This window comes from Lepisosteus oculatus, chromosome 3 (assembly GCF_040954835.1).
Source record: "Lepisosteus oculatus isolate fLepOcu1 chromosome 3, fLepOcu1.hap2, whole genome shotgun sequence".
Lineage (NCBI taxonomy): Eukaryota > Metazoa > Chordata > Actinopteri > Semionotiformes > Lepisosteidae > Lepisosteus > Lepisosteus oculatus.
This window is the reverse complement of record NC_090698.1, coordinates 23333182-23344134: the sequence shown is the minus strand read 5'-3', so window position 1 is coordinate 23344134 and position 10953 is coordinate 23333182. Positions and strand designations below refer to the sequence as shown.

Here is a 10953-nt window from a genome sequence, read left to right as displayed (position 1 = left end):
GTGAGCTTGCCAACACGTTCTCTAAAGTGGTTGCCTGAAAGTGTCACGGTGAAGCACTTCGGTACCTTCTTTGCTCCTCATACATCCCTTCACATGGAGCTTAGGCACCTCATGGTTTACAAATTAAGCACTGAGGAACTTTATCAAAACCCTTCAGAAAACATAAATATGCAGTATCGTCTGCTCTGTGTGTGCACTATCATTTGGAATGCCTCATAGGTAGTTATGGGTGAGAAGAAGTTATAAAACCTTTTAGTCATACTTTTAAGATTGAGTTTATAGCTGGAGGATTTTATGCTTACTGTAGAAAGCAGTAATGTTCATACTGCATTTCATATAAGACGATACCAAGCTGGGACAAAAGAAAGGGGAGAATGAACTACTGTATGCGGGATTCCTGCAGATTTGAAAAAGACTCTTTATGAGAATACAGACATATCAATGTTTTGGAGACTACCAGCTATAGTAATGCCCCACTTACAAGTGTTGGCCAGGCTGTGAAGCAATGACCAGAATCTGGGATGGAATTTGATTTCCTCATTTGGGCACAGCTGCTTAACAGATTTTATAGCTCTCTAGTCTCTGTTCTGATGCATACTGGAGACCAAAAAGCCTCATGGCCTCACTGCCTCTGCACTCACTCAGAATGTATTTATTATGTCTTAATTATACTTCTGTGGTGTTGGAGTCATTAATGCACAATTAAACACTCAAGGTGTGTACAGCAGTTGAAAAGTAATTAATCATTATTTATAATGTCTGTGACACCTTGAGGAAACCTCTCTGAAGAAATTGCATATGCTATTTATTGACTTCTTTTGGGGAAGTCTAATGTCTATATTTGAAAAAGACCTATTGTCCCATTTTTCCAGTGAATTGAACTCTTTGATTTGAAAGGATACACACAAATCAGCAATATCGAATTAAGTGTAGGCAGATAACCCTTTACTTCAGGTTCATGTTAGCACAAGTGAGCAAAGTCTGCGTCCTTGTTTGTTTAGCCTGTGGATGAGTTTTATGATGGTGCACAGTTTCTTTACTCTGCTGTTCTCAATATAATCTTGAAAATGTTGGGTTTACATAAATACCAAAATACTTCTCACATAAACAGAATAATTTGCGTTTTGCCACCTTGTACGTGTTGTAAGTGCATCTGTTCATTAAATATCATCTACCAGGCATTAACCCAATCCTGGGTTAAGTCTTTTTAAATTTCTTTATCTCAAAATTAAAGTAGAAACCAGAGCTTGAGGAAGCTGCTGATTAGAAAATAATTCGGTGTTTATGTAAAACACATAGATTTAGTCTTTTAGATACTATGGAGATGGAAGTAAGAAGGCAAAAATATTAGAATAGTCAGGATTCAAATCAATGGACGCTGTGTTAAAAACTGTAAAATGCACTAGTAAGACCTTTCAAGAAAAGCTTTCAGAAAATAATGTACAATTCAGATTCAGGTTTATTATGTCCTGCACTGCCTCCTTGAGCTCAGTCATGGATAAAGGCACTTTCAGTATAGCTAGTTCTGTAGGAGGACTGAAGAAAATGTTATGTGGTGTAGTCTCAGAGATAATAAATGATTGCCATTAAAAACTGTCAAAAAACAATTCTGTCAAAAAACTTTGAAATGTCTGAACAGTACATAACATTCTTTTCTATAATTTCTATTATCATTACCACATAATAGTGGGATACTGAACATACACTCGATTTCCATTTTGTTTTCCTAAAATGAGATTTATGCACTTGTGAAGAAATTACAGGAGAATTAGCATTAAGAAAGAGTTTGACTATTGTTACATATAATGTCAGTGGAGCTAACCAAACCACAGTTAAAAATAAAGGATTCTTCCAATTACAATAGCTTGAAAATACTTGCTGTCTCATTTTGCAGATAAAATGCCATTGTTTGCTTGTAACCTTCTATTTGAGTAATGAAACTATTACAAAATGTGGTGTGCTGCTCTTATAGTGACAAACAGTACATAGTTTCTCTGTGCTTTTTATCAGAGGAAAAAGAGCTTGGGAGTATGATTTAATCTGCCAAATGTATCCAAAGGAAAGTGAATATCTCCATTCTGAATAATTTGCAAGATCCATTCGGAAAAGAAATTCACACAGTGATGTATGGGAACATTAATATATAAAATATTAAGAAAACAGAAAACTGTTTTCTAAAATATCTTTTTAACTTGGAAAGTAGTTCATCTTGAGATCTTGCCTAAAAAATAACATTAAAAAATACAGCTACAGAGGTAAATTTCTCCTGGTTCAAAATAAAAAATAACCCACAATATATTCCAGTACTCTGAATATATTTCCTTATACATCATAGTCCAGAACATATTTTATTATTAAGATGCATTTAATGAAATATACTAACCAATTGAGCGAGCACAAACATACGACTCCATAAGCTTTGGTTTCAACATTCTGTCATCACTAGTGTATCTGAAAAGTAATGTCTTTAAAACATTTCTGACTGAAAACTGATTTTGTTTATAACAATCATTAGTAGTTACTCATGTATATTCACATGTATGTACATGTACATTTAACCAAAACAGAGTGAAGTAACAAGAGCTCCAACCAGGATTTGAACATATAGCTTTCTTGTTACAAATACAGAGCGATTACCACTAACACCTATTCCACTACCTCCTGCTAGATTTTTGCCTAGTGTTCCAGAATACTGAAAAGAGGTTCAAAATGTTTTCAAAATTGCTTTGTATGAGCTCTACCAGGTAGAACTGTATACAAGATTTATACCTGCAGAGATGTAAATTAGTGCTAATTAAAGGTAATACATAACTTTAAAAAATATGTATCCTAGAACGTGTTCATATTCCACTTAACAGAAATAAATCAAAGCAAGGGATGAGTAGAACAGGTTCTTGTCTTTCTGAGCAAACGAGGAAAAACTATAAGCCCATGTGTCTTCCCAATCCGAGATGCTGAAATACGAGGCTCGTTTCCTATATTCGTAAATTAATTTTTGTTGAGCTACTGAGCCATATGCCTAATATACAGTAGCTTATCTTGAGGTTACAATCTACATTTTAGATCTAAAAATCATTAACAAGATAGTTGTAGGGCTGGCTGATTTGTGATTCTGTTCTGGCCAGGATTTGCTGGTAAAGCAAATTGCAGCAGTTCATATCAAGACTTACTTACTTTCCATTCAGGACTGCAAGTCCAACAAAATCCCGGTTATTCATCCCACACAAGAGAAGTGAACCTCTCTGCATCAGAAATAGTTTCTCTGTCTTCACAAGTATTCTAACAATGGGGAACTACTTTTAAATAGGCTACTTCATCAACTTAAGGCCAAACTTAAGATCTAGTGATCATAGCATAGAGCTATGAACAATACAGTATACATAAAAATACAGCCTGCTCAATTGTCACACTGTTTATGACTTAAATTCCAATACGTACATAAAAACATTAATAATAGTTTTTTTATACACATCCGTTTCTTGCTTTTACATGACATTACTTGCTGCTACATGATCTACCCAGAGAAATGACAGTTGCAGATTCTCCTAGGTTGTAGCAAAGAAAAGCCCTAAAACAGACAGAACCTTGTATGGTTAGGCTCCTCATTTCTTAACATTTCCCCCCCATACACATAAGCACAAACATTGTTTTTTCATTTTTCTTTTATTTACAACAAATACAAACTCCATGGTTAAAAAAAAAATGGTAGCGGCAGTTGCTGAAGGTTTCACTGCTCTCCCTGGGAGAGATGTCCACCTAGAAAAATAGATACAGGTTTAAAATGGCAGCCATGCCTTGAACAGCTCAAGAATAGAAAGAACATGCCCAAATTAAAAAAATTGAAGACAACAGAAATATAAAAACATAATGTGTGTACAAAGACATTAAAACAAACAGGTAAACATTATTTTTAATTTTACTTGGATAAACAAGTTTCTCAAAAAAATATTTAAATGGCAGGGCAATTTCCACAGTCAGTCAACTTAGAAAGGAGTATACACTGCAGACTGCTGATTTGCACAAAAATCAAATTAAAGAACTGATTAAAAACGTCTGACAGTGTATCTGCAGTTACTTATTAATCCACACATGTAAAGGATCTCTATATTATGCAATTGTTTGCAAACAATTTCTGGGTCACACAAAAATGTGTGGTGAAGTGGACATTCTGGCCTCAGCACACCAATTGCCTTGTATCAATAGTGGCATTTAGGTTCAGTAATGATTAGTGCACATTTTCCAAAGATATTTTGTACCCAGTCACAGACGCAGTCATTTGAACACTGTCATAACATGTACAACTGCATTTCTGCAAAGTGTTATACAGCATGTTTCGAATAAACAGTTGAAAACGATGAGTTTTGTATGTTTGGGTAATGTAAGTGAAGTGAAACTGATCAATTGGGCATATGCTTTTGGGCAACCAAAATCACTTGGTGTCCTGTTAATGAGTTAGCACACACAGCATTTAAATTTAAAATAACCTAGAAATGTTCATTAAACATAAAATAAATAATTTTCATGAAACAGATTTGGCTTAAGTTCATAAGCATTCAGAATGAAAAACATCTTATTTACAAGAAAAATCCAAACATACTCACATATTTTCTGGCAAAGACCAGACCCGCACTGCTCATTTGTGCTGGGACTTATTTCCTGAAGCAGAATCCCTTTGGCTCTGCTTTAGTCCCTGTGGGACACAACAGAATTTTCTTTTGCTCAAAGCAAACAACCTTTGATGCATTATGATCCTCTATACATATTTTACATCAGAACAGGAAAAAGAAAAGATTAATTGTATCTCTATTAAGAGAATCTTTTTCCGGGTCAATCCAGGAACGTAATATGACAGTTTAAAACCATTCTTTCACAAACACACAACAGAAAGGAGTGAGTTTCTGGGTCAGAAGGCATGTATGTGTAGTGCAGAGAACTTATTATTTCAGTCCCACTATATACACATGCAAAATTGTATATATTGTAGTATACTGTATATAATTTCTGGTATGGTATGACTTCATAGGCATTTTCTGAAAAACCTACTTCTGCTGTAAAAAATATGCATTGGAGATGACAGGAAAAAAGCTGTGAAGGAGCAGTGCAAAAATGACAAAAGTATGAACACATTTAATAAATTAGTGAAATCAGCCAGTTGCATAACGTTAGATAGTTTTGTGGCCACTCAAGATTGTGAAACTGAGAAAACTGTCCTCAGATGGTGAATATATACTGTATTAGAGCAGCTGTACCGTGAAAACTGAGAATGTATTAGGATGCTTATGCTGAAAATAAATGTCCTTTTTCATTTACATGAATACGCATTAGCTCGGTCTGAACCAAAATAAATGTTGTCTATATGTGCTTACTGTATGTGACAGGTGGAAGAAGATTATATCTACTGTTGCCGTTTAGTGGTACGTACTAGATAATAGCCCGTGTGGTATCCGCTCATGTACCATGCGATTAGCATGCTGCCCAAGGCTTCATAATCTTCTGTGAAGTCTGGACCCAATGGAGGTGGAGGGGGGATCAGCTGGAAGAAAATATAATATCAGAGAACACATTCTGATAGAACTGTTGAAAATCACTAAATACTAAAGACTACTAAATATGGAAAAACATATCTAACCTGTCTAATTATATAAGAAAGTCATAATCCGAAATCTGATGAGATATAAAAAGACTACCAGATTCAATTCAATGTGTTCTTGTTTCACTCTCTGTATGTTTACTGTAGGGAAATGACCAAATACTCACCGGAGGTCCACCTGGAATTAATGGAGGCCAGCCAGGGAAGGCAGCAGCAGGTCCATCAATTCTTGGTTCAGCCTGCAACCAAATACTAGCTGTTTTGGATGCTTCACACACCCCTCTATGTAATTATGCACTGACTTTAGTTTTCTGTGCCCTGTGGCTTTAGATACATTTTCTATTGAAAAAATATTTTCATATTTATCAACATTGTTAAAAGGCAGGAATCCACACAGACATTTAAAAACAAATTACCAACAAACCAGAAACTCTTTAAATATGACACACAATGACTTAATGTCAATCTGAAAACTGCTTCAGTCAGATCCACTGACTTCATCTGCCGCTAAGGTGAAAAGGAGCTTCACGCATTCACATTTAAGCATCAAATGCCCCACATATTTCATATTTTGATGCATTCGTAATGATCTACAAATAATAGTTTTTGACAAATCCTTCTGAACAATATATCCCCCAAATGCCAACCATCCATTTTGTTTTAGGAACTGTTAAAACTCTTGTACCAAACATGCCCTTGTCCCCTGATGGACATTCGGGACATTTGCTTGTTTTCACATTGTAAGACCACTGCACAATACGGAGAGCTACGGTGTCAGACATTACATTCGTATTTCTTACTAATAATACTGTAAGCTCACAGAACTCCTGCTGTGCAACAGTCCAAGGAAATATTTGAAATTAGACATGAAGTACAGTTTTGTTTATAATTGGCGCTGCAGCAGCCGAGCTGTCCTCTTAATGTCCTTGAACCACTTTGATTTCCGAGACAATTAAGTGTCACAAATTTGACTGCAGGGTTCAGTGGTTTTTCTCAGAGCATGCTACCGCAAGTGTAAACTCTCAGGGGTTTCACTGTGTAGCGGAGCTCGTTTGGGCACGGTGATGTCATCGCCCTCCCTGCACATAACAGGGACCTCAGCCGCATGGGCTGAGGGAGGTCTCCTTTTGCTCCTTCGGCTGGTTCCTTGTTGCATTATGCCGGAGACCCAGGTTTGCGCCCACGTGTTGCGGGACGAACCGGCGGGGTGGAGCGGCAAGGGCACGAGCCCACTCGGAACCACCACAGTCACAACTGCGCAATTTTAATTTATACTACAGCAAGCATGAGCTTTTCTTCCACTGTTTGTTTTACAGAAAGTCAGATAAAAAATGTCAGACTGCACTTACCATGCCAAACCCTGGCATTGGCGGTGGGGGAGGGGGAAAACCACGATTCCACAGAGGGGGTCCTGGAGGAGATCTGGCTTTGGGCTTAGCCTGACTGGGCAGGTGTGGGGTGGACGACCTGTCACTGTCATCAGTTGAAAACTCAGGATCATTCTCCTGGAACCAAATTTAAAAAAAAGTTGAAAGAAACTGAAGTGAATTTTACTACACATAAAGCATGAACACAAACTAATTTCAGGGTCAAATAAGAACAATAACAACAACAATAATAATAATAATGTCTACTACTGTTCTAGTCTGTTACCTTTAAAAGTGGCTTTTCAAAGCATTTCACAGTAAGAAAAACGAGAGGAAACAGCAGAATTACACAATTGCAAAAATGGGTTTGGAATAGAGTTAAGAAAGCAAAGGGATGGACACAGAACCAATTAAATAAAAGTCCTTCTAAAGAGAAGGCCCCCTCATCCATAGCATGTACACTGGCTTGGGGGACAGACAGGGGACCAGAATTAAATGAACAAGATTGCAAGCAGACTGATAGTAAGTCAGCCAGGAACTTAAGTGCCTAGCCATGTAGAGCCCTATAGGTGAGCCTGAGGATTTGGAAGTTGAAACAAAAGCTGACAGGAAGCCAGTGCAAGGATTCCATGATAGGAGTAATGTGACCTGCATGAGACCTGGTCAGGGTTATGTCTGAAGTTTGTTCAGTGTGGATAAATACCCTAGTGAGTAGGACAGTAATCAACTTAAGAGAAGACAAAAGTGTTGACTAGCTTCTCAGCTACAGCTAGTGACAAGATATTTCTGTGGTGGAAGAATGAAGTTTTTATAACATCATGTATGGATCAAATACCATCCCCAAGTTCTTCAACAGATTGAAATTCAAGTACAGTGCCATCCACAGATAGGGTTACTGCATTTGCTTTACATAGTTGATGGTAGCTAATAGTTTAAATTAAGACATTTTTCAGTCAGGGATGCAATTAAATAGTGCAGAGACAGCCACCTCGGTCTTAAGTTTATTGTGGACATAGATTTGAGAATCATTATAGTGGAAATTGTCATTTAGACCATGCGATCTTAATAACCAAGTGGGAGCATACAAATGCTGAATAGTTTGAACTCAGTATTATGAGCTCAACTACAAAACTGAAACCCCCAAGAGAGATAAAGTTTTGGTGATCACTAAGGCAATAGGTAAACCATTTAAGAGCAATGTCAGAAACTCTAAACACAATCTGAAGATGAGAAGGTAAGATGTCATGATTAACAGTGTCAAAAGCAGCACTGAGGCCATGGAGAATAAGGATAGAAAGAGAACCAGGATCATAAGCTGTAAGAAGATGATTAGTGACTTTAAGCAGTTGCTGTGCAATTGTCTGAAACCAGATTCAAACAGATTATTTGCAATGAGATGGTTATTTAACTGAATTGTAACTGCATGATCCAAAATGTCTGCAAGTATTTCAACACACAGGCTCTAAAGCAAATTAGGTTAAACATCATGGAAAAAATATTCAATTGCAACTCTCTCTATTTCATATTACAGTTCAGGTCATATCAAATTTTATACCTGGGCAGCATTTCCCATTTCAACCTCTTCCTCAGAATTCTGAGACTGAAGGTCCAATAGGCTCTGCTCCTCCTCATTCCCATAATCAGTGTAAACAACAATACAAGTGCCTTTCTCATGGTCTACAGATTTAATAGTAGCTGGATAGGCAATGCCATCTTCTGACCAAACAGAAATGCAGGAATCCCCAATCTTCCACTGCAAAAACAAATAGTAGTAGTTAGGAACATCAAATAAAAATAAAAAATGAAAAATTAAAAATGCTGATTTTTAGTTTATTTGCTTAATTCGCCACAACATACATGGAACTGTAAAAACATTACTTCAAGAAGATAAATCTCTAGGTAATTTTTTTTTTTTTTAAATAAGAGAACGGCAGTCCCAATTTCTCAGACTGGTTATTAAATTCAGGTAAAAAAACTGATTGATGGTATACAAAAAATGACAAATTATTGAATTAATAACCGTGTTAAGTACGTGTCAAGCAAACACCGTGAGCTTTGTGTAGTCGCCATGTTGTTGCAAACCCCTGGTCTTGTCACGGGCGAGAAAGGGAGTTCCCACGAATTGCGACATGAAACACCCCTTCCTGCTCACTAGCCACTGCAACGACTAATATAATGCGACGTACTGTACAAATGAATAAGTACAAATTGAGCAGAAGACATTTCATCGCAGAAATGTTCCAATGTGATCTTCATGCAGAGTTAACAAGTAGTATGCTGGCAAAACTGCGAAATAAGAGCAACATTTCTATTGGATTAAAAGAGACGTGTAGGCTGTGCATACTTGGAAATTCAGTCTAGTTTGTGATGTAAATTGGAGGTTTTACAGTTACTGTGTACATTTGAATTTTATTGTGGTTTGAAAGGCACTCATCAAAGTTAGCTCTCTTTTAAGTGGTGACCCATGAGTTCAAGGTAACACCCTTTGTCTCTGGTATAGCCCATCTATAACCTTTGTCTGTCATAACCTATTGATAAGACTAACTGTGGTTAGAAATTTCTAAAACATGTGGAAGCAGTGGAAAGTAAAGAATTTATTTATATTGCAACAATGTCTAATTTAGGACTGTTTTTAACAGCATTATCAGTGTGACAATTTCTTAAAATATAAACATTGCCGATACCTCCTTGTCTGGGATAGCGTTGTTTTTCTTTCGGCTTTTGCTCTTCTTGTTGCTTTTACGCTTCTTTCCAGCTGGTGATTTTCCTTTTTTAGGTAACTCAGTGTTATCCTCACTCTTCAAGGCATTCTACACACAGACATGAATACTTAGATTTATAGAAAGAAGGACAGAAAACAAGCTAGATTCCCATGCTTTACTTGAAAACCCAACAGTGGACATAACTACAAGGTTATAAATAAAACAAGGCCGATTAAAAACACTTAAAAACTACATTACATTTAAGGAAATCTAAACCTTCAGACACAAGTGGGTGCCGTCACATAACACTAACTGCACGTTTTTTGTAAATCACCTTAAAGGATGCCACAGCCTTGTCATATGCCTTTATTAACGCTGTATCATCCCAGATATCAGAATCATCACTCTGAAAAAGAAAGAGAAAAAATTATACCTTTTGCAAAGTGCAGTTTCCAGTACTTCCTTTTAGGAAGTCAAGTTTAACAGCGACAATGTTAAATGTATTATTACAAAAAAGGGCAGGAAATAACCAAGTGTATCACACCAGATATGTTCTTGGCCTCTCATATATTAGAAAAAAAACGTACTTAATGTTTTAAGTACACATTACAGAACCCAACAGTAAATGTATATACTCGTTTAGATTACCTTACTAGACAAAGAACAAACCGAATTCGTTTACATAAGGGATGGAGACTTCACTAATGTCTGTCTACAAGAAACTTAACAGATCTTCGAGAGATGACAGCATCCAACTGGCTGCCTTAAATTTGAAGTGTGCAGATTTAATGAAAATATACTGAAATGCAAAAACTTTTAAAAATGTATTTGCTTTGCGGTGGCGTGCTGGAACCTCGCCTTATAAAAATCTACATTGCGTTTTAATATTTTCAGACGACGGTGACGAATTTCAAAAACGAATGACATACGTACGACAGTCAGCGAGGACACAAAATCGCTAAAACAAGTCACTATAACATACAAATCACTACTATAAACAAACAAACATTCTGGCTTGTTCTAAGCTTGCCACCACATTTCAGCTTTAACCCGGACTAGGCCTCTAGTTCCATAACTACTTGATAATATAATGAAAGAAAAAAGATAAATAGATAAATAACCAGTGGAATCGAATAAACTTACTTGTCCAATGCCTCGTGTAAATAGTACTTCTTTATATCCATTTGCCATGAATAAACACACGTTTAAACACAGACCTGCAGACAACAATTTGGAAACAGCGTGAATTCACTTCGGGCGACAGTTGTTTAAAATGATGTCATAGACCTGCGAC

The 10953-nt window shown here is 36.7% G+C and overlaps 1 protein-coding gene across 1 annotated transcript; it reads right to left on the bottom strand.

Annotated features, from left to right (window-relative positions):
• Nucleotides 1-3644: 3644 nt before the first annotated feature.
• On the bottom strand, nt 3645-10952 carry smn1 (survival of motor neuron 1, telomeric). Its single transcript, XM_015338737.2, has 9 exons — nt 10803-10952; nt 9994-10065; nt 9642-9767; nt 8513-8710; nt 6940-7095; nt 5758-5829; nt 5423-5533; nt 4602-4690; nt 3645-3756 (listed from the first exon to the last, which is right to left on the bottom strand). Exons 1-8 carry the CDS (start codon nt 10848-10850, stop codon nt 4634-4636), a joined length of 840 nt encoding a protein of 279 aa, XP_015194223.1. The 5' UTR covers nt 10851-10952; the 3' UTR covers nt 3645-3756; nt 4602-4633.
• Nucleotide 10953: the final 1 nt, after the last annotated feature.

What these genes read in the sequence shown, in the direction of transcription:
- smn1 (XM_015338737.2), bottom strand. Translation starts at nt 10,850, where the DNA reads ATGGCAAATGGATATAAAGAAGTACTATTTACACGAGGCATTGGACAA. An exon ending in TTACACGAGGCATTGGACAA is followed by an intron (nt 10,066 to 10,802) that starts GTAAGTTTATTC and finishes TTTCTTTTTCAG; the next exon opens with AGTGATGATTCTGATATCTG. An exon ending in AAATGGGAAATGCTGCCCAG is followed by an intron (nt 7,096 to 8,512) that starts GTATAAAATTTG and finishes ATTTGGTTCCAG; the next exon opens with GAGAATGATCCTGAGTTTTC.